The sequence below is a fragment of the Castor canadensis genome, chromosome 1 (assembly GCF_047511655.1).
Source record: "Castor canadensis chromosome 1, mCasCan1.hap1v2, whole genome shotgun sequence".
Classification (NCBI taxonomy): Eukaryota; Metazoa; Chordata; class Mammalia; order Rodentia; family Castoridae; genus Castor; species Castor canadensis.
Window position 1 is genome coordinate 123,647,450 of NC_133386.1, and position 25,146 is coordinate 123,672,595.

The following is a 25,146-nucleotide window of genomic DNA, read 5'->3' on the forward strand; positions in this document are numbered from 1 at the left end:
GGTTCCACTTCTTACTAACGGGGTGACCATGGCAAATTACAGAATCCTCCTAAGCCTATTCGTGTGTCTTAAACTGGACTTTTATTATTCACAATATAGAGTTATTAGGATCAAATAAAATGCATAAGCTTAAGACACACTGTGAGTGTTAATAAAAGTAGATATGTTGGTAGTTATGTTATCTAGTGCCTGGTCCATGGGGAGAATGTCTTGCCCAAAGGCACAAAATAGGAGTTAGGAAGAGAAGTTTAGGGTTCCCTGATATTCAATTGAACCAGCTGACTTATATTGAATGTGTGTACTTGGGCACTACAGAATTTTTTATATCAGCCTCTGGAACTTACAATCAGAACAGGGAGGAGTATAAACATGATAAAGATTGTTGAGTATTACTATGTGTCAGGTACTGTGATGAGAACTTCACAGAAAGTAGCTCACGTTTCTTTTACCCCAACCCTATGAGGTAGGGAGTGTCTTATTTTGTAGATGGGGCCACAGAGGTAGAAGGCTTATTAAGAGACTTGCCCAAGTTTGCGGCCAATCATGGTCAGTGTTGGGATGTGAACACAGAAGTCTGACTCTAGTAGTTGGGCATCATCTATTCTGAATGAGAGAAAAAGAGTACATAAATATTACACTCAACTTTTTCATAGTACGCAAAATATATAGAAACATGTTCCAGGGGAGAAGAAAATTTCATCAGATTTCATTTATGCAGCAATGAAAATGTGTTCAGTCGTTAAGTGGCACAATAAAGCATTATTTGGAAAGGGCAGAAGGCCCTGTCCTCACATTTAAATAAGTGATGGAGATAGGATGGAAGTAAGGTGACATCACAGGCCAGTCATTACCCACCATATTACTGTGCCTAAGTGGCAAACTCTAATTGAAAGAATGTAAAATTGAGAAAATAAGCCAGCCCCCTCCCCCAAATATCACCATGCCATGCTCTCTAACCACTTTGCTGTGTTAAATCTTATTTCTGTACCTAATTAGAAAACATTGTAATTAAACCTGAAAATGTCATCAGACCATTTCTGGCCAGCCATGCCTTCTTTTAGCTACCAATTGTGGTCTTTTAGAGTCTTCAGTCTACTTCTTTAATTTTACAAATGGGCTAATTAAAACTTAGCACATTATGCTGACTTATCTACCATGAGAAAACTATTTAGCAGAGTGTTTCCTAAACTCAGTCTCACGTTTTCCAAACTCCTCAAGTTTTACTGATAAATAAGAACTATATTATGGAAACATGGGAAAAGAGTGTGCATTTCCAAAGAAAGAATGACCTTGCTCTTAAGTAGGTTACAAGGTAGTAGGAAAGACAAATGTGTCCACATATAATTTTAACACCTTAATGGGACAATTTCAATAGCAGGGGAGAGCCCACATTTTGTCCCTGTAATCTCATTTCATCACTCAGTGTATTTGTTTGTTCAAGATGTTTTGCCCTGCTGGAATTTTACCCTGTGGACAGTTCACTACTTTATCCCTAGCAGAGTTCCTAGTACAGAATAGGCACTCAAAAAATAGATATATTGAATGAAAAGAATACACACAGAAGCAAAATAATATGGAACCACAGAGGAAGAGATGATTAATTAAATGTGAATTTGAAGTGTACTGGCCAAAGCAAAGCCAATTAGGTAAAACTTTATTAAATTGTCAGGTCTCTGAGGAGAGAAGATCATTTAGCTGGAGGAGGGCCTGTCATTTCCATTAATCCATACCTCTGCCTTGAGGCCAATCCACAGATGAATTACCTCTGACAAGTCAGAGTCTGGCTTATTTTTAACCCAGAAAGATTTTTAACCTTTTGATAAATTAAAAAAATATTCATTTCAAACCATTAACCAGGAAACTAAGAGTGTATGAAATTTATAGAAAGACTGATTCCAGTTTGTGTTTCCTTCTCTAATTGTGAGTGTGATGGTTTCAAAACTCCCAAGTCTCTTTCAAAGGGGTTTTCATGGTATGTGCAAGACTGTTCCACATTCTCAGTAATGCCCAGTCATATTTGTCCATTTCAATTCTGTGCATTCAACCAGACTGTTTTAATTATCTGTGTTGAAGAGATGTCTTTCCTCAGTTTGTGTCTGCTCCCTCCTACTACACGCCCTCCATTGTCTTCTCCCTTTCTTCTTTCCTTCCTCTCTCTCTTCCTTCCTTCCTTCTCCCTTTCTTTCCTCTTTTTTCAGTTATGCATCACTAGCATAATGTTATTTTTGCTCATCTCATTATTTATGTATTTTCTCCCTCATGAAACTCAGCAGAGGGGAAACTATATGCCTGTGCCCTTCCTGGAGCCTCCATACTCTCCCAGACTACCTTGTTTGTGGCTGGCAACCAGGAAAGTGTCAGGAGAGCATCTAGTGAGGGAAGAGTGAGGAAACAGGCTCTTGGAAATAACACACCCAGACTATTAAATGTATTAGGCTTTCAGGAGTGTGGTCAAGAGCCACTACTCCCCGTTTAAATCAATGCATTTTGAATATTTAAATTAACATTCAAGGTGCTTACGGTTTAGACAAGTATAAATTGATATTTTATGTTGGTTTTCTATTTTCTATTCTGTTTATTTCTGTTCTAATCTTATTTCTTTTTTTTCTTACAACTTTGGACTTTCTTGTTTTTCTAGTTCCTTGAGGTATAAAGTTAGGTCGTTCATTTGAGCTCTTCTTTTATAATTGTGGGTATTTGTCACTCAGAACTTCTCCCTTCATACTATTTGTGCTGTATCCAACAAGTTTTGGTATGTTTTGTTTTTGTTTTCCTCTGACTCAAGATATTTCTCAACTTTTCTTTTGATTGCTTCTTTGATGTATTGGTTGTTCAAGAATGTGTTGTGGTGTTTTCACATATTTGTGACATTTCCAGTCTTCCTCCTTGCCATTAACTTATAGTTTGATTCCAATGTGATTGGCAAATATACTTCTTAAAACTGATAAACCCTTTTTGTGATCTATTTTAGAAAATGTCCTTTGTGTATTTGAAAATAATGTTCATTATGCTGCTGTTGGGTAAAAAATATTCTGTATGTGTTTGTTAGGTCTAATTGGTCCATAGCGTTTGAGTCTTTGATTTCCTTAGTGAGCTTCTTTTTGGATGTTATCTGCTGTTGAAAGTGTGGTATTGAAATCTGATACTATTGTTATTAAGGAGTGTTGCTGCCTATTTCCTTCTTTACCTTTTGTCAATATTTGATTCATATATTTTAATGCTTTGATGTTAGGTCTTTTTAAAGTTACAACCTTTACAGCTTCCTGGTGAGTCAGGCCTTTTAGTATTACCTAATGGCCTCTGTCTCTTTTGACAATTTATTTTTACCAAAACTCTATTTTGTCTGATATTATTGTGGCTACCACTGCTTTGGTTACCACTTGTATGGGATATATTTTTCTATCTTTTCACTTTCAACCTATGTGTGTCATTAAATCTAAAGTGATTTTTATTGTCTTACAGGTTGGATCTTGCCTTGTAAATCCATTTCCACTCTGTGTGTTTTCATTAGGGAATTTTATCCTTTTATGTTTAGAGTAATTATTGACAGGGAATGCCTTATTATTACTATTTTGTTAATTGCTTTCTATCTTATAGTTTTTGTCTCTCTTTTTCTCTCTTCTCTTCCTTTATATTTCATTGAGTTGGTACTAATATTTTTAGATGTCTAATTTTCTTTTGTGTGTTTTGTGCTATAGGTTTGTGTGTATGTACATGTGTGCAGTTTACCATGGGATTCACATAAAGCATATGTAAAAATGTATTTTAAGCTGATAATAGCTTAACTTAATTGTATATAAATATAGATATGACCAATAACATTTTGGCAAATGTGCATTGCATATGCAAAACTGGGGACCCATAAAATTATATTTCCTAGCAATGTCATAGTCATCTTAATTTTTGTACATTCCTTCTATGATATTTGCACAATGGTGAAATTGCCTAAAGACATATTTCTTAGAATTAATCTTTTTGTTAAGCAATGACTTAGTGTACTCTATTATTTTACTTCTCTCACATATTTTGTTACTGATTTCTCAAACTTACATGTTTTTAATATTATGACTATTAACAAATCTTATAGTTATTTTTAAACTTTTGTCTTTTAGTTTCTTCTTTAGTCCTTAATATATGAACAGTAACATTAAACACTGAATTGTTTAGTCATACTTCTAAACATAGTTCTTTTTTGTTTTTTGTGGTACTGGGGCTTGAACTCAGGACTTTGTGCTTACAAGGCAGGCACTCTACCACTTGAGCTAGCCTCTAGTCCATTTTTCTCTGGTTATTTTTAAGATACGCTTGCTTTTTACCTGGAATGGCCTAGACCACAAGTCTCCCATTTATGCTTCCCACAGTAGTTAGAATGACAGATGCCTGTAAACCTACCCAAATTTTTCTGTTGACTATAGCAAATACCTGAGATAATTAACTAATAAAGGGAAACAATTTATTGTGGTTCACAGTTCTGATGGTTCCAGTCCATGTTCAGTTGGCTCCATTGCTTTGGCCTGAGGCAAAACAGCACATCATGGTAGAAATATACGTGGCAGATCGAAACTACCCATCTCATATCCAAGGAACAAAAAAGAAGGAAAAATAAGGGCCTTGGTCCCACAGTCCTCCTTGAGAACATGGCACCAATGACCTTAAGACCTTCCACTAGGCCCAAACTCTTGAAGATTCCACCACATGCCAATACTACCACTCTGGGGATCAAGACTTTAACATATTGGCCTTTTGGGGACAGTCAAGATTCAAACTATCATAAAAGGCAACTTGAAAACCATGTATCTGATAAAACTGTGTTATCCAAAGTATGAAGTATACCTTCAACTCAATAGGAAAACAGTCAACCCAATTTTTAAAATGAGCCAAGGACCTGAATACATATTTTGCCAAAGAATACATACGCATTTTCAGTAGGTATATGAAAATGTTCATCAATCACTTGAAAATGCAAATTAAAACTACAGTAAACTATCCTCCCCTACCTGTTAGAACAGCCATGATCATAAATATAGAAAATAACAATTGTTATGGCTGTGGAAAAATTTGTGCACTTTTTGTAGAAATGTAAGATGGTTCAGCTATTATGCAAACAACAGAGAAGTTCCTCAAAAATTAGAAATAGAGCTTCTGTATTATTCAACAATCCCATTTCTGGGTATTTATTCCAGAGAACTGAAATCAGGATCTGGAAGATGTGCTTGTACTCACATGTTCATTGAGCATTATTCACAATTTCCAAGAGGTAGAACTACCTAAATGTCCACCCGTCAATGTATGGTATAAATAGAATGTGCTATATATATTACATATGTATGTCACATGTAACATAAATGTATAATGGAATATTATTTGATCATAAGAAGATAGAAATCCTATTTTATGCTTCAACAGAGACAAATCTTAAGGACATTATGCAGGATGGAATAAACCAGCCACAGAAGAATAAATAGTGCATGACTTCATGTATAAGAAGCATCCAAAGTAGTTAAACTCATAGAAACAGAAAGTAGAATGGCGGTTGCCTGCATCTGTAAGGAAGAAGAATTTAGGGGATGATTGTTCAATAGAAACAAAGTTTGATTCATGCAAGGGCAAATATGTTCCAGAGATCTGTTATGTGACCCTGGTCAACAGCACTGGACTGGACACTTAGGGATTTAAGAGAGTAGGTCTCATGTTTATTACTGTAATGTTTATAAATCTGATGAAGATACTTGCTCTGGATAATAATTCTGGTTTTTTTTAACTTGTCAACTTGATTGGTAGGAAGATACAGGCAGTGTCTCCATGTCTCTCTGCTTCCTGATAAACACCTTCAATCTCCTGGGAAATCACTGTGTCTTGTAGACTATGCAACTTTGTTATGAAATATGGTTTTGATAGTTGGAATTTGGTGTTCTCTCCCTTTTTTGCCAATGATTGACTTTTGACTTTGGGAAATACTATTTTTTTGTACTATCTACCTATATAGAGAGAACACTTAAAATTGGGAGAAAAGCCCAGCTGTGAGGAAGTACACCTTTTATGAATTAATATCTTGCTAAAATAAATAACAGCTGTTTCAGTAATGAGACATTTAGTATATTCCTTCAAAAAGTGAGCTTATACAGTTATATCTCTCAACCATGGTAAATGCTACATGACAGTGGTGACCCTAAGAGCACACTATCATTTTGCTTTTGAAATCAAAATGCTCATTTATTCATTTTACAATAAGAGGTAGGAAGACAAACCAGAATGCCTATATTGGTATGATGATTCTAAGAAAATTTTGTGTTCTTTCTTGCTTGATTTATTTTAATGAATATTAAATAGTTACTTTATGCTGAGCTTAGAGGATACAGGTGCAAACAAGAGAGTCCTCTCCCTGCCCTCGTGATTACTTACATTCTCTTTTGAGGAGAAAGGCACAGAACAAGTCCATAATTCTTGTTTTAAATACAATTATGGTAGTGTTGTAATAGAGAAGCACAAGTGCTAAATGAGTGTTCAATGGAGGGATGATATGATCTATCCTGGAAGGGGGACAGTGTTCAAAGAATGCTTTCCTGAGGAGGTGACATTTGTTCTTGAGATTTGGAGAGCAGAGAGGACTCTGGACTTTCTCAATAGAAGAGTTTAAGGATGGCATTTTCATTGAAAGCAATGCTCGGGAGCCTGGCTTGGGAATTGTGTTGTAATGTAAGCCCACTTTACTTCTTCGACTGTATTGTGTGCTTAGGGTGGCTTTGGAGCAGTTGCCTCTTAATGCATCCTGCAGGAAAATGAGTAGAAATTCTGTGAAAATGTGGCATAGGGAAGGCAGCATGCTCGGTGACCTCAAGCCAGGACTGAGTGCATATGTTCAAGGCCTGTGTGGATGGAGAGCGCTAAAGGAGAGAGATGAGGACATGAGGCCTGGACAAGACTGGTGAAAGCAGCAGATGCTAGATCACACTGGGCACAATTAAAGACCACACAAGACACTTGAAAAATGGTACTACCTGTGGGGATAATGACCCCAGCAAATGAAACCTTATTAACAGGTACCAGGCAGGGTAGAACCTGATCACAATTGCATTTTAGAAGTACTCACTCTGACTGCTGTATGAGAAGAATTGGAGCAAGGCTTGATGCCAGTTTAGAAGCTGTTTCACCAGTCTACAGAGAAATTATGCCACTTCAGATTAGGGTGGTCGTCATGGTGATTGAGAAAAATAGAAGCATGTGAAAGGTACTTACACAGACAAGTATGAAGGTACTGTAGAGTGTGACTTAATATATTAAGGAGGATCTAGAAAGCTTACAGAAAAAGTGATACTAGTTTAATCTTAAAGGATAAAAAAGGATTGCTTGTAGCAATGTAGTTCAGCACTTAGATTCAATTGCTAAAATATGCAAATTATAAATGATTATTACCTTTTTTACTAGTGTTCCTTTCAGAATCTCTAGAAATGTCACATAATTAGTGCTCTGAGTTCTGTAATAGTGTTACTCAGTGCTTTACAATGTAATAAATCTACATTTCCTGAAAATTATTTTATAATTTAGTCTTATCACTAAATCAGATTAACTCCCTCTCCATCAACGCACACCCAAATTTAAGTATATTAATGAGAATTTGGGGCATTTAAAAACATTTTTGTACTACTTATTAAATTGCCCAAGATAAATCACTGTATCAATAGACCTGTATCCTTCCACACTGAATTTCTGCTTATTTTTTGTCCCAAGAGATTTATTACTCAATTAGCTTAACAATTTTGGAAGTAATTTCACAGTCTAAAATATTTTAAGTATCCTTGGTTCTCTCTTTTTGAAAAGTAGATGTGCTTGGATCTGGAAATTAGCTAGGCCAAATAGATGTATAAAAGTGTTGATTTGTTAGAATTTATAAAAGCTCTAGTTTTTTTTTTCACTTTTCAAATAAAGGGAAATTATATCTAATGAAGATTCTATGATTATTTAACAGATTGCTTGTGGCTGCTAGAGGGCCTCTCCTTTCTACTTCTTCTTTTGTAATTAATATTTTTTCATTTTTTCTATGCAGAGAGTGCATGAAGGAAATTTTGTTTGGAATAAAATCCTGCATAGTGTTTTAAGGCAGCATAATTTATTTAGTGATTCATCTTTGCTATTTATTTTTATTAAGCAAATCAAGCCAGGATATTAGTTTTGCACTCTTGCTTTCAAACTAGTGGTTGCTTTATGGAATCACTCCAGGTCACAGAGAGTTCAATAAGATGTATCTCATTGAGGCATTACCCTGCACACCATCTGCCCACACTAAATCACAATGATAAGTAGGATGTGTACTTGTGCATTGCTGATTCTTGTTTTACTGCAATTTCATGTCATCTCATGGTTATTACAATTGTCCAATTACAGTTGATCAAATTGGATTATTGTTAATTAGTGAGTCTGTCTCTTAGTCCAGAGGGCTAGTTGGATGTAATTATCTGTTTAAGTGGTCTGTCTTCAAATATAGAAAATCCAATGTCCTGCTTGAAGAAAAATCTTGGTGGGAAGGAGAAGACATAAGATTGAACTGTACGAAAGTGAAAGAATAATTTCAAAATAGTCTTTTACTAAGCTGAATGCATTTGTTATGGTCTTAAATATCTTTGGAGGAAAGTGACTTTGGCTACGCGGCATTTGATGTTTATTTATCTACAAAGAAATGACACGCTGAGGTTATGAAAACACAAATCCTATGGCCCTGTGAGGAGAAGAAATAGTTCATTTCAAACAACCCATTTATAACAGATTTAGGTTCCTATGAAGATTTATAATATTTTGAGTAGTGCCAAACCAGGAAATTTTTTCTTACTGTATGCTGCACACAATGATTACAAAATTGTTGATGGATGCACATGACTTACTGCCCATTTGACAGGCAAATGGGTGAGAATAGGGCATGTGTTCCCTGACAATGCCAATGAGCCTTTCAGCAATGATATCTGCCTGAAAAACTAGAGGAGGATCTGTGGTTAGATGAGATTAAAGAGCATCAAACTTATCAGTTCCTGACATTCTAATTTGGGAGTGATGATTTTGCCATGTCATGTTAAGTCCTAGTGTACAGCCATGCATCATGGTGACACCAGACAGGCCTGAAGTTCTTTAGGGTTTTATCTGACCTAAAAGTTCTCTTTGGCATTTTCTCTTGATCTAGAATAATGAATAGGTGGGGAAAGAGAGAGGGAGAATTTCCTGACTTCTTCCAGTATGGTATTCCATGGTCATCTATTTGCCTCAATTTTGCTGTCATTAGGTATTGATCTTCACTTCCTGGTTCTCTCTCAGTCCAAAAACACTTTAATGCCATCATTTATTCTGCCCAGTATTTCAAGTCTTCATATTATTCTAACAAATTTTCTTAATGAGAACACTATCTCAAAACCAGCACTGAAGATAACCTGCAAGGAATAGTTTACAATTTTGGAGCAGTGCTGAATTAACTTTTATCAAAAAATGATAATCATCTCTTTTATTCCTATACTCTTTTTTTCATGTATCCAGCTATACAACCACCCATTTATCTATCAAAAAAGCAACTAATTTCTCCTATGTGCTGGGCAGTATGTAGGTGCTCAGGGAAAAATGATCAGTAACTTAGATCAAGACTTGCCCTTTAATGTCAAGTTCGTGAGTCATTATTATTCAGCAAAAGTGCTTCGAATGCCTTCTCCACTGGGCACTGTAATTACAGGAGCCACATGTGTAGGATTTGGAAAAAAGTAAACTTTCTGAGGGGATACATGGAAAGAGAAGTATCTACTTTCTCTTTCAGGCTTTACAGATTTAATAGTGATTTATCCACGGTGTCAGGTTGAAGTAAAAAGCACATTATTGATCTTCTGTTCTTCAGTAAACACCTTGCCAATTCAGGCAGCAATGAGGTTGTACTGCCCAGTCCCTGGTCATCCACTGAGTAGGTGGATCTGATGATATCCGATTGTCTGTAGAGAAAATAATTACAGCATGTGATTATATCATTTGTGGTCCTGCATTGATGGCAACTTGCTTTTCAATCAAACCAACATGATGTCTTTGGGAATGTGTGATAAGATTAGGTATTTTGCCAATAAACATGAAAAGTTTGAAAGAGAATGAAAATTCTAAGTGTGGTGATATAGCCTTTCCCTTTACTGAAAATACTGTGAGTGGATTCAGCAGTCATGATTAAATTTTAAAACAATCCTATCCTCTTTGGAAGGCAATTGCTTTAAATTGGATAGATTTCACTCATTTTCCATGTAAGATTTTGAAAATTCTCTTTGCAAACCAACATACTGTATGGCAGGAATGGATATGTCTTTCACTTTAAAATGCAGAATCTCTGTGGTTAATGTATTTGTTGTGGTAAAGTATTTGAAAGGAAATCCTTAGAATAATTTGGGGTAAGGAAAAAATACCGTTTTCAGATAAGTTAGCCTATCATTTTGAACCTTGAAAATTGCCATATTTTGAATGAGAAAGAATTAATAATTGTTCATACCATAAACTGTATGTTTGCATTAAAACATATAATGATTTAAAATAAATCAAACTTCCACATTTTAAAAGGACTTTAGTATAATGTTGTGGCCACAATCATTTTTCAAGATGAATTGTTATTTTTTAGAGTTAATTGATGCTATTATTTAGTTACCGCCCCAGTTGGTTAGTGTCTTGGCAAATAGCTCTCTAGATAAGTGATTCCTGTAAATGGCAACAGTTCCCTTTCCAGGTTAACTTTCCCATCATTTCAAATTGCTTCTGTTAAAAGTGTTTCAGCCTAGAAGCATCATTTCTGAAAAGAGGGGTCCTGTCAGTCTGATATGAAGTTTGCTTTCCTGAGGTTTGTAATTTATGTGGGGATCAGGGAGGAGAGGAAAAAGTCAGGATGCCAAATTGTGAAGAGTATTTGTTACTGTGGGGCTCCATCCAAAAAGGGCTTGTAATACTGTGTACAGTCTTGTAGCCCAGCTGTGTGGAGCATTGATTGCTTCTGCCTAGAGCAGGGATCCTGTCAAGTTGCTCTGTGAGTTGAGTCATCTATTGACAAAGAGCTACCAGCCCGCAGATAATGCTGTGAGGAGCTGCTCTCGCTGCTCCTGCTGCTCCCACGATGCACTGCTTATAGCAGCTGTCAAAGATACTGAGGGATCCACGGGGGGAAAAAAATTTTACAACTGCCTGGAAGAAAGGGGTGTAAGGGAGGAAACATTTCTGTGCAGAGCTGACCAAAGGAAGAAGTAGGCATCAACACAGCATGAATGCTTACCTCACCAAGCAACCCAGCTGCAGCCGGGGGTCTGATGGGATGGATGCCGGCAGGGGTGCACCCGCCCTCATCAGGGATGCTCACTGTGCCTGTGGCTGGCAGAGAAGCCCTCAAGGGCTTGGGTACAGTTCTCAGACCATGCCGTCCTCAGGATCTGGGGGGCCAGCTTCAAACAGGACCAAGCTGGTCACCTTGTGGGACAGTGTGCGGAAAAGCCCCCACAAGATGAGCACCAAGGGCAGAGGGACTTGTGGGGACCGTTGTGTCTGCCCACATGGTTGGTTCAGCCCTGCACAGGTGAGCCTTTTCCTTATGACTTTCCCTATAGTACCCTAAGAAAGTTGTATGAAGTCAGGGTGGTTTGGAAACTTTGCTGAGTCCTCCTCCCTCACTGTTTTTTTCTATTTGAAAAATGTTAGGCAAAAAAATACCTGTCGGTTTCACACGTGTTTGTGGATTAACACCTATGGGTAGCCCAGAAATGTCTAGGGATGCTGTGCTCAGTTTTTTTCAGTGACTTTTCCTCAAGTTCAACTTCTCTGGTGGTTAGATGATTTTATTACTGTGCATCATAGATTTTTAGCAGCACTTTTACTTATAATCATGGTTAACTTTCCTATTCTGTCTAGTCTACTTTTTAAATTATTATTGTTTTGAGGAATAGAAGGGAAATGAATTTCAATTAAATACTTCCTATCCCGTAGAGATAAAAGAACATTCATTTCTTCAGCTACAGAAAATAGTGATTTGAAGTGTCTATTCTGATTTTACCCTTAAAACACTTTATACTCTTCCATTTCTCCTTCCCAGCACAAAATATGTTTGTGTTCAATAACTAATTTTACAAAAGAAAGGAATAATTGAAAACAAGATAGAGTATGATTACACTTAGAAAAAATGAAACATTTTGTCTGTTCATAGTGAAATTGTAAGATTATTTATGGTAAAAACTATAACTCTCTCATAGTGCATTTCTGAAGATGTACATACTTATTTAATTCAGTTCCTAACCTGTTTTTGCCTACTAGCAAAACTACTAGCATTTTACCAGAAATATAATTAGCTAGTTTTCTGACTGCCTCCATCTAAAGAGAGAAAACAACTTTATGCAAAGACTATAAAGAGAAATAAAATACACCTGTAGTCACTGCCATAAATACAGAATAATGACTGTTCTTAAATATGCATTGAAAAGGAAAAAGCTGTGTTTGCAGGAAAAAAATCTCAGTTTCAATGTTTTTAGCATAATTGAGAAGTAGATATTGATCATGAATAAAGTGTTATGATCGGAGAAGTGTAGAGGACATTTTAATTTTTGTAATAGTTTTTAGAAATTCTTCCAAAACGTCATATGGTGTTGGCTTTTCAGAATACACAGACATGGCCATTTATATGACTTTTAATGCATTGACATGAAATTATATGGTTCGCTTAGTGAAAAAGAACATCTCAGTATCTTGATTTATAAGCTAGTGCAGCTTGAAATGGAGCCCTGAATTTAGAAATGCAGTTATTTTTAAAAAGTTAACATGAATTGCAAGCTGAAAAAGCAGTCTTGAAAATTGTGAAGACTTTATTTACTCATTTACAAATACATTAGTTTTGAATTCTTTAACTTCTATTTCTGTGTTGATTATGTTAAGTTTTCAAGGCTCACATAAGCTAGGGAGACAAACTCTATAGCATCTACCTTATGTGGATGTTTTGTACAAAGTAGAGAAAGCAAACTTGCTTTATCTTTGTAATTCCTTTTATCTAAGTTGCAATGCACTTTTCATTTAATAAATCCAAATCTCTAATGCTACACTGAAATAACCATATTCTAAAAATCTTGACACATTTTTCAACTGAAGGGAACTTTTCTTTTCCGTTATTTTCATCAGTTTCATACTTGCCTGAAATTATAGTCAGTTAATGCCTTTAAAGATTGAGCGAGGTTCTGTACTGACAGAGGTCTGGTGACATGTGAGAAGGTAATAAATTGCTGGAGCCCTGATATCCTTGACTCTTTGCATATACATTTCTGTATATTTTCTCTCTCATTTACATGTACTGTGTTATTGTCTGGGAAGAATAGTGACCCCCCCCCAAATATTATCCCCTGTCTTTTTTTAGGATTTTCAGTGGTAAGACATCATTTCTCATCTCAGATCTGTAAAAGTGCTATGCTAGATTAATCAGCCTCTGTTACCTGTGTCTGTACCCGCCCAAATATATTACACTGAATAATTTTAATATGTTTATACATACATGTGTGCATAGATTTTAGTACACATATATTCAAATATCTCTACAATACTTCACTATTTGATTATACTAACATGTTTTCATCTATATATACATGTATACATATATATATACACATATACAACAATTAGAGTTCTATATTATTCTTAGTTCCTCATTTGAAAAATACTAGCAAAGAATGCTTCATTCTCTTCACATAAAGTATTTCACCTTATAAAACATATTTCCTTAAATTCTGGTAGCTGCTCAAAAAATGCTGACATATTTGTATTTATATACCTTTATTCGTTTACATCTATCTAAAGCATATATCTAGTATTTTATCTATACTGATATATCTAGTACTATTAGCATGTGTCTACAGTCACAAAAACAAGAGTGGGTGTATCTCTGTGTATGCATGTGTCCATTAAAAATAAATCTGCTTTGAGAATTTTAATATTATTTTGTACCCCTTAATTTTGCAGACATCTTGTGAAATGTTGTGAAAACAATGATGGGTGTTAATGACATGAAACAATAGAACCTTGGTAAAGCAGAAAGACGGACGGAGCACGTTTTAGAATGGCCCATGGGCCCACGTGTGGTACAGAATGTGCCTTAGGGATGCTAAGTATCTGGGAGCTGGGATTTTGCCCTCAGAGATCTGTATTACGTGGAAATCAGCAGTGTGGTTTCCGACTGCTTTAATAGAGGGCCATGATAATGATCTGACTTCCTCCCAAGGCTGTTTGCCAAGCTCCCATTATTTGGGGTATTGTGTACTAACAGGATTTTGTCATTATGTTGTCCCTTAGCTGGTCAAAACACAGCTTCTGTACCTTCTCAAATAACTTTTCAATCCATTTGGATCTGTAGAGTTAATATGACCATAATAATAGGAAAGAAAGTGGAAAATTGTAGCATCCAGAGGTGAATTTTATAATGCACATAGGATATTAGTGTTGGCCTTGGGAAGAAACAGACTATCATTGCTTATGTGGCATTTCTTCCCACTGCAGACTAAACTAGGGGGGCAGCACCAAACAGTGGAGACTTGGAGATCAGTGTTCTGTCTACACATTTGTTTTTCATGCATTTGTTCATTCATTCATTCTTCACTGTTTACTCAGTTCACATATACACTGCTATGAACCACTCTGTCATACACTGTAGATATAATAGGAATTGAAGCAGAGCACACTCTACCACTATGGAGAATCCATCCTTTAGCAAATATATCATGAAATACACAGAGTTCTATCATCATAAACCAAACTTAGAAGTAAAACAAAGTTCCAGAGATGCTGCAGATACCATAGCAAATGTGTATCTAGGGTCCAGAGGGACCTAGGAAGCACCAGGTGATCAGGCACTTCTTAGAAAGGGTATTGCCTACCTCATAGGGTTGCTATGAAGAATGTTTAACATAGTGCATGAAAAACACTTAGAACAGTGTTTTCATACAGTAGGGGCTCAATAAATGTTTGTGGAATGAATGAATGAAAAATAAGCCAACAACAAACATTGGCTATTATTAACCTATTCCTTGATCATTATTCTTGACTGACTGGGAAGAGAACAGTGATGAAGTAGTGATGCTATTTGAACTAAGTGGATCGAATCCTCAAAAAGTTTGAATTTGTTCACTAATTGGATAAAAAGAAATAAACTTATTGAGCAGAAAACAGGAAAGAGCAGTACCATCCTGGTGTCTGTGTAGAGCTACACATAATTTTACCTGCTCAGAACACCGGGCCCTGCAGGCAGGTTCATCAGGACAGGAGCCTAGAGGTGTGGGTAGACACTGGGCACAAATGGCCTGGTGGGAACTTCTGAGTACCTGCTCTGCCACTCTCTGTGTGTTATGCTTCATCCTCACCAAGGCTTTTTGGGCCTCTGCTTCCCTAAGATCACTCACTGGCTTTCCCCAAATCTCTTCCAGTACTAATATTCTGTGAGTTTATCAACTGATACCCATTAATTAACAGGAAGCACTTTGGAAATGATTTCTGCTTTAGTGCCAGACTATCCTAAATTTGAACTCATTTGCTTAACCTCTCTAAGCCTCATTTTTCTCCTCTTTAACACCTGGGATGAGAAAGTCACATTGCAGGGAAATGTAATAAGAACTGAAAACACTCTATAAAGACCCCAGCAAGGCACTTAGAACATAAGTATTCAGCCAGAAAATGGTATTTATTATTACCAGTGATATCCAAATTATGTTTTTTAACCTGAAAAACTTTTTATCCAGAAAATTGGTCACCTTCATTGTGCTCTTTCATTAGAATTTCTAGTTTGCTCACTGATTTTTTTATGGCTTCGTGATAATGATGAAGGTCAAGCTAGGCAACTGTCCAGAGAGTTTTGGCATATGACCACATGATGCTGATGGTGCGGTGACATTGTGTCCTTCAGGGTTCTCAGAGATTTACAACTGCACACACACACACACACACACACACACACACACACACACACACACGTGTATATACACACACACACACACACCAGGTAAAATAGGATTATGTTGATGAAGTAGCATTCCCATAAACTTATTCAGAAGTAAGGGGATATTGAAAGATTTTCCAGCAAGATCCTGTGAAAACAATTACATTTGACATACCAAGCCAAGCTCTGCAAATCTTCCCTAACAGTCTTTCTGCAGCACCTCCAGAAAGAGCAGTTTGGAGCAGCTTGAGTGAAGAGCACTTTTTAGTCCAAGCAGGGTTGAAATCTAGGCTAAATCTCAGATTATGCCCAGCAAGAAAGATGTGACAAATCCTTTTAGTGTCCTGCCTACTTGGGACTGATTTCTTCCAGAAAGACATTCCCTTCCTTTACCAAGGAGAAATGAGAGTTTCTTAGTTTCTGGGAAACACCAGCCATCCTGGATAAGGGAAGCAGAAGTTCCATAAGAATTAAAGTTCTAAGCATTCCTGTGGCAGACTTGAAGCCACTTAGTCAACACCCTGGCACCCACATTACTGGATGCTGACATCAGCACAGTATTCTCTTTAGAGCAGAACAAGGAGAAGCAAAGCACAGAGGGCAGGAAAGAAAAGAGCTAAGGTGATTTAATGTTTATTGAATACTCCAGTTGCCTACAATACAAGGGGTACTATCCTAGGTTAGACACAGTATTCATCATTTCTTTGCGTTCACCCAGTAACACTAACAGAGTCCCATGATCGTCCCTGTGGTACAGATGTGGAAATTGAGGCTAACAGTAACTTGTCACAGTCACTTTCCTGAAAAAGGTAACTCCATATGACTTCCTTATTCTTTCCAGCATGTCTTACAAAGGGCCTGTTTTCAGGTAACCTTGGAGGCAGAATATTGTTCCCTTAACCCCAACAAACCAGAGACGTCCATAATTCTCTAACATTCTTAAGACATGGGAGTATTTGTTTTTACATGATTGGAAGGACTGGAACCCATTGCAGAGTCCTCGATTTGTTTACTCTGTATAATTTTCTGGCTTCAGGAATCCTAAGTGATCAGGCCTCAAAGATCCCTCTCAAGGTAAAGAACTGTGCTGATTTGAAACAGTTAGAATTGAATACTCAGCATTAACAGCGCAGTAAATGCTTGTACTTAGAAAGATCTCATAATCTGATATTTTCAGGTTGCATTCAGTTTTGCAACATGTTACGGTAAGGAATTGGAAGTAACATATTGTAAATAATATAAATACAAAATAGAAGTACAAAGAGGCATTGTCTTTTGTACAGGTGCATCATCTCACATTGCTCAGTGTTTGTGAATTTCACACACATGTTCCATCTACCTATACATAAATGCCAAGAATCAAATCTTTCGCTTGGATACCACCATCTCCACTGTCCACTATCTTCCTTTATCTATTACCTTCTGATTTGTTACAAATGTAGCCCCATCTAATTTTATTCTCTTCTATTCTTTACCTTGTTTCATTTTTTAAATTTCCCAAATGTACCTGCACATTTTATAATTATGTCAGAACTGGATGGGAACTTAGTGATCATCTATTTGATTTTCCAAAGGAAAAAGTGAAGCCTAGAAAATGTGACTGAGTCAAAGTCATTCAGTTTGTGGCAGAATTGGTCCATGCCTCTGAACTCAGAATTGAGTTATCTTTTTTCTTTTCCTAGGCACCCTCTCTTTCTTAGTCGTTTGTCCTCATCTTTATGAAGAATTATTACTGCTAGGAGATATTAAGCATGCATGTTGTTGAGTATTAAACAAAAAGTTAGACAAGCCTAATTTTTACTCAGAATTAACATCAGTAATCCCCAAAGACAGAAGGAGAGAGAAATGCCACTTGAAAAGGCTTTTAGAAAAGCAGAAAGGTACTTATGTGTCAACAGTGACTGAGACATGATGCTGGCATTTGGGAGTGGGGACTAGAAATGCTGGATGCACTCAATGTGCAGAGCAATTCTGCACTGTAAAGAGTGGCCTTGTACATGTGGTACAACTTTTAACATCACAGGGGGTGTTCATGAAGACTAACCATTAGTTAATGATTATCTAAGGCAGAAATCAATTCAGTTTTATAAACAAATGCAAAATATTTTTACAAGGATTTAGTAATCATGCAGTTTTGTAGGAATATAATTGCTATGTAAATCAAGGGACCACTCTGCTTTGTTCTGTTTATCAACAGATGTCCCCTTTTTTGATGATCCAGCCTTATAGTAATTCTGTTCCTGGTATTTGTGCCACCCATACACCTACGTTGTATTGGTCTACACTTGTAGATTTCATCTACAAATATGTAATTGGACAGATTAAAGGCTCCCTTTTTTAATAGATCTTGGGCCAGTTTTTGTTTGTGGTTGCTTTAAGTTCTTTTAATTTATTATGCAATAATCAAATCAAGCTAATTGACATATCCATTATCTCAAAACTTATCCTTTCTATGTAGTGAGAATATCTTAAATCCACGTTTTTAGTGATTTTGAAATGCATACCTATAGTCACTAGTGACTGGGGAAGGAGAGATGTAGTCAACGGATCTGGAAGCAAATAATTTAAATCAGAACATGAAGTTCAGTGATATCAGATTTCGTTAGGAAACTTCTTTAGCACAATAAAAAAATCTATTTTGTGCAAATCACCTGATTCTGTTTATTTCGAGTTTCTGTTGTTTTCAATATTCTGATCCTATCCCAGAAGTTACCTACACTCAACCTCCCTATAAACTGAGTTTACTTTGTATCTATCTATCTACCATTGCTTATTTTTCATCCATAGATAATTTGACTGGAACATAGCCAGTAAAAATTGTTTACATATTGTCTGTAGATGTTTTGGTGCTATAATGGCAGAGTTGAATAGTCTGTAGAGACTGTAAGGCTTAGAAGTCCTAAAATATTTATTGTCTGATGCTTTACATAAAATAAAAAAGGTTTGTTGACCTCTGCACTGGACCATCAGATTTCCATTTCATGATAATGATCTGCCCCTTTCTGCCTAACACTGTCTATGCATTTTTAAAAGACCTCCTTCAAGCACATCCTTCTCTTTAATCCTCTCAGCCCTCAAAATCTCTGCTTGACATGGCTTCCTGAAACAATTAGGACTCACACTTGCCTTGTGGTGAGTTTTTTTCCTGATTAGAGGAGGTGAGATTCCTCATATCCCTAGCACAGAACCTAACTCAAGAGTAATCTAACTGTCCATTTATCTCCTTGTGGAATTCTTGTGGCATTGTTAATTATATGGACCCAAACTTCTCGGGTACATACGTGGCTGTAGAGGGGAAGGAATGTGTCTCCTATGCCTTTATGTCTAACAGAATAACCTGGACAATTATCTATCACTTTGTGTCAGTTATGGATAAATCTTCATAATTGGGAGTCCAACCTACCTGTGTTTATTTATCACATTTTCCCTAGTACCCAGTATCTAACAGTGGGTCAATAAAGGGTTCTTGATTTCTGAATGACTATCAATGCAGGATCACATATAAAGGCACTGAATGAGTTCTGAACTTGATTTACTGCTATTGCTAGTTATGCAAGTGTCTTAAGAACAAGAGTGACATCCTCTATTTCCATGGCAGCTCTATTTAATAGCCAGCATATTGTTAAAAAAATGTGCACAAGAGATTTTTTTTTCTTTTGTTTATTTGTTTTGTTTTCAGCTTGATTCTTATTCTGTTCTGTGGTACTGTTAAAGTACTGGAATCACAATTAAGAAATTAGGTTCTATATTCAAGTAGGTCATGATGCTATTTCAATGATAAAAGGTACTTTGAAAAAAAAAGTCTGATTTTACACTTTTATTATGTCATTTGGGAGTTATGTATTCTCAGGAAGGTTAAAATAATATAATGAAATAATATTTTATATTTTGTTTCTGTGCAGTTTATTAAAGATAGGCCTTCAAATCCATCATTTTCATGGTTAAGTATACGTGCAGAGTAAAGTAGTTAGCACCACTGCATTCAAAATCCATGATTGAACACATTTGTACTTTCTTTGCTTAGGCTGTACTATTTGGTTAGGGCCCAGCATTGCTTATTGTAGCTACAATTCTTATAGTTATTTATCCATGACTTATTTATTCTCCAAAGCTCATTTTATGCTCAAAATCTAAAATTTGGTTCTGTTTACACATTGATATTTAATTTCTCTGATATATTTTATTCATTATCTCTCATACAAATTATTGTACTTAATTGCAATGTTTTTAAATTCTGTTTCTAACTTCAAATTTTATTTTTTAAGTGAAAATAAAACTAAATGGATAGTCATGACACTACTTAGTTTAAAAGGTAGCATTTTACTATAGTAAAATAATTTTATTCGGTTTTGGATGGAGAGATACCCAAGCCTATAATAAAAATATTATGAACCAAAGATATGCTTTCAAAAATTAAAAACAACCTGTAATTCCACCTAGAGTTAACCACTGTTAATATTTTGATACTTCTTAAACATTTTTATTTGTCCCTGCATATGTATCTTCCAAAATAATGTTTTTATGAGGTTATTGAAATGCTCACAAATGTAGCAAAATAGAGTGTTGTTTATATTTGTCTATTAAGTGAGAAGTAAATAATATAAAATTGTATTGCCTTTTAAATTTTTCATCATATTACAAACATTTTCTTGTTTGTAAAATATTTTTCTAATTGCCATAATTTTTAATGATTTCCAAATTCATTTTTCTACCAAAACCTATATTGCTGGCCATTTGAGTTATCTTTAGTGTTTTTTTTAAATAACTATGAATAACATTAAAGTAACATTTGACTACATTTCTCATGAAGGATATGTTTTCACAATAGAAATCACTGAGTGAAAAGGCGTGAATTTTTTAAAACTCCTGTTTTCCTAGTCACTTAGTAAATATTTATTTAACAGTTAATTATTGAACCATTCCCATATACTGAAACACCATGTTCACCAATGGAAACCAAGAGAGACTGATTCTTATCCCATAGAGCTTAAAATTAGTTGCCAAATTGATTCTAAGCAGGTTTACCAATTTATAATTCCACCCCCCATCATGGGAAAGGATAAACACGTCCTTCCTCCTGCGCTCTTGATAGCTTTCTTTACCTTTGTGAAATCCTTTTTAATGTGGTAGGTTGCAAATTACATCATTGCTGTTTTAATTGGCTTTTATTTGTTAAACAGGATAAGTATTTTTCACGTGAATGTAGACAATTGCAATTCTCTTACAGTGTCTTCTATAATCCTTCCCACATTTGTAATACTCAGTTGGCTATTTACATGCTTAATTTGTTGACTGGATGGGTGGTAGGAAGAAAGGATGGATGAATTGACAGATGAATATTCAAATATGAGGGTAGTTCCTGTTTAAAAGTCCTAACAAGAGATTTCCATCTACTAAATATAGCAAGGCTGTTCTTTACCATCTTCATGAGTGATTTATTCCTCTGCCTTTCCTGTCACTATAACCCTTCTTGTGCCTGCTCTCTGGAAGGCAAAGAGTTGAATGTTCTTCTCACCCTGATGTAGGTGAGCAAGTTTGCACTGAGTGACAAATGAACAGGCAATTAGAATAACAGAGAGAGAAAGACAGGCTATCTCCATGTGTGTATAGAGAGATTGCTGTGGAGGGGAATATGAGTGTTAAATTCACATTAAGAGAAGAAGAATGATCTAACTGACAAGATGGGAATGGAGAAGAATGTAATGGATTTTTAGTATGTTAGTATGTTTACTTATAGATAAGAATTTTATAAAATTTGTAAGTAGACGTATTCAAAGATGAGTTTGGATCCACATGTCTAAAAATGCAAGAAATCTGCCCACCAAATCAAAGCCATAATATTTGAGAATGATAGCATGACCTTTAAAGCACACAATTTTTATATTGCTGATCCTAATATTTAGAATAAAACTTATGGATGCAACAACTCTCTGGACTCCTCTTGTCAAAGCTGGATAACCTGTGTTTGTTTTAAAGAAAAGAAAAACCAACAAATCTGCAATGTGATGGCAGTCTGGTTTCTAGGACAGGAGAGTATATAATTTTCAAGTGAATGATAACAGTTAACTGGGTTGAAAATGTAAGCAGGTTGAGGACAGAAATTCTTTTGAGTTTCTGAAAGAGCCCAACATAATTGGGAGTTCTTTGTAAGGTTATAATATTGCTTTTCTAGAAATTAAGTGAAAAATAAGTATACCAGTTGGCATAATACCACCATTCTTTGCACAGTTCACATTGCTTTCAGCTTAGTTTTGTTTCTCTTCCTATTTCCTACTCTGTACTGCATTCAAACCTGTTTTGCAATAAACTTGGTTTGGCATGCCAAAAATCAGGATGTCATCTTCAGCTCCAGCACCTTCCTAGTCCCAGGGCCGTGAAGAGCTAATCAATTACTAATTGACACAGAATTAAATTTCAGAGTTTCTCAAACATTTCTAATTTTATATTTCTGCTCTCAGGGTCTAGTCCTGATCTCCTGTAGCCACCCAGATCCCTTTGCTCCATTCTAAATATTTTTTGTTACCAAACTTACCACTCAGGTCCTTTTTTTTACTAATTTAACATTCAGTTCTATTCATATCGTTCGCTGATTTAAACGATTTAATGATTCCAAATTATTGAAAATAGTGTTTCTTTTCAAACATAATCTGACTTTTGGAGAAGACATGAGAAACTTTAACAAGTAGTTTGTGTTGGAGTGAGCATAGTAAGCAATTATTTCTTTTGATTATAAGATTTTTCAGAACCTTTGGAGGTTTGTATTTCTTAGATGTAGGTGGAGTATGTAGAACATTTCTTAAATGTGTGTGATTCTGAAATCTTTTATTCATGGATACTTGTTTATGAGGATCTCATGGGAAACAGGTTTCCAAATACTAGTTTACAAAATAAGACTGGATTTTTTAGCAGAACAGTCAAAACAGTCAATGCCCTAGTGTGCATTTCCAACCCCATCCCCAGCCACTCCTATTGTGTTCTAGTCACACCCAGTCACTCACTGTTCCCTGATCCCCAGAAGCTACCATGCAGCCTCCTGCCAATTCTTTGCTCATGCCTTCCTCTATCAATAATGACTGTCTCTGTTCTGTGTTTGATTAAATCTTATTCTCTATTCAAGGCTCATCTCTAATGCTATCTTTTTTGAGGCCTTCCTTTCTCTGGGCTTTCCACCAAATGTTATACACATGCCTGCATTTCACTTAGCATTGCGATTGCTAATATATCTGCTTTATCTATCACATGGGAAGCTTTGTGAGAACACCATACCATTTCTATATATTTAGTGCTAGGACAGAAGCTGACATTTTCTGAATGATCAGAAGAATGGAATCTTTAAAAATTGGTAGGGAGGGAGTAATGTTCCATTAGGCAAAGTAGGCTGGAAAGGGATTTCTTTAATATTGTGGTTAGGTGTCAGAACTCCAAATTTTGAGCCTCTGAAAACCCAGATCATATTCTGATCATTTTCTAGGGAGATTCAGTTAAAATATATACCATATCAAGGTATCAGAAATAATTTATTTCAGTGAAAACTATAATTGTCATTTAAATGAAACACCCATTTCCCACCTGTGTCCATTTATTTATTCATTTACTAAGATTTTATTTATTAGCAAATACAAGCCAAGGGCTATTCTAGAAACTCAAAAATATAGTAGCAGGAATTCTGGCAGAGAAATACATAAAATTAACAAACATTACTACTTTATACAGTGGTATACTATTAAAAAATAAGAGAGAAAAATATGATATGGAGTAGAGGTTAGGAAGTACTTCTTTGGATAGACACTAAAGTAAGAGAAAGAATTAATGAGGAGGAAACAATTGAGTTGGTACAAGAACGATCAAAGATAAAAAGGGAAATACTCTAAGATGATCCTTGAGTGATATTACAAATAAAATATAGCATATCAAGGACACTAGTATTGGAAAATTTGGTATATTCTTGCAGTAAAAGGAAACCAGTGCAGAGAAGAGAAAGTGTAGGGAGGAAGATCAGAAATGGAGGTTGGAGAGTTAGATAAGTCTGAGCCATGTAGACTTTGGAGGCCACAAGAAGTTATCTGGATTTTATTCAAAGTAAATTCATTGGCCATTGGATTTCTGTAAGTAAGAACATGACGTGATCCAATGTAAACAGTGATAATTTGTTGTTAGGAGACAAGATGGAAGGAGAAAGTTTAGTTAGGTTACTATTTACCAGGCTTCTGAGAAAGAGCTAATGAGAGCTGGACCTCGCAGGTGCAGTGGTGGTAGAGATCTACTAAAACATCAAGGGTATTCTGGATGCAGAGTGAAAGGATGGATCAAATTGTACAAATTTCAGAACAGAATATGAATGTGGGTAAATAAAAAAAATAAAGTCAAGAATAACTTGGAGATATTGGTCTCCTCTTGGAGGCAAAATATCTTTAGAATTTGTTAGCTGAATAGAAATGTTTGCACTCCAGTTTTCAGACTTGTTCTCTACCATCAAGTTCCTACATTTTATTCATGCTTGCCTCTGACTTCCCTTTTCTTTGCTTTCAAACTATGACCTTCATCAGCTCCCAGACTTGTGAATGAAAGTTGTTGGGTTTTTTTAAAGAGAATAATATACTTATCTCTCCCACTGTCCAGAATGTTTTTTTCATTATGTTAAGGTCATCTTCCAAGGCTAAATTTTGATCTTATGAGAACATTCATAATTTACATCGGTTTTTAAGTTGCAAATTGGGAGGATGCCATAGTAAAGCTCCAGAAACTGCCGAAGGGCCAAAGATCATGACCTTCCAGAGGACTGATGTTGACCCTTCCATCCTCCTTCAGTGCTGGATTTAATTCACCTCTCTAATACTTTCATGAGTAAGGTATTTTGAATATCTCATTTAAATACATTGGATAATGAGCATCACAAATCTTCTAGGAACATTGCTAGAGAAGCAGTTTAGGTGCGATACTGAGAACAATCTGTTGATCCTACTGGAAATTATTTTATTTTCAAGCATATGATTCAATCATGTGGTTTGTGTTCTCTCCCTTCCTTTCCTTTCTTACTGTTAAGTTCAGTTATGAAATCATAAGTACGTTTCTGGGACACCACTTACTGGATTCACTAGAAATTTCTTCAACTATGAGGGAGAGACAGAGTCAGAGACTTGGAATCATTTAAATTTAATCCTGTTTCTCATGATTAAGCTTCAAGTAAAAAACAATACCACTGG

General features: G+C 35.8%; 1 protein-coding gene across 17 annotated transcripts in view; it reads left to right on the forward strand.

The window, feature by feature from the left end:
- Window positions 1-25,146, forward strand: part of Dlg2 (discs large MAGUK scaffold protein 2) — a 2,025,432-nt gene that overhangs the window by 1,264,708 nt on the left and 735,578 nt on the right. Inside the window, exon 1 of one of the 17 annotated variants that reach the window (XM_074081678.1) lies at window positions 11,042-11,560. The exons of 15 other annotated variants lie outside the window; for them this stretch is intronic. In XM_074081678.1, coding sequence (XP_073937779.1) covers window positions 11,252-11,560 — 309 coding nt within the window. In that variant the 5' untranslated portion in view covers window positions 11,042-11,251. Of the gene's footprint in view, window positions 1-11,041; window positions 11,561-25,146 lie in introns of those variants that run through there. One more of the 17 variants, XM_074081682.1, reaches the window with a different exon arrangement.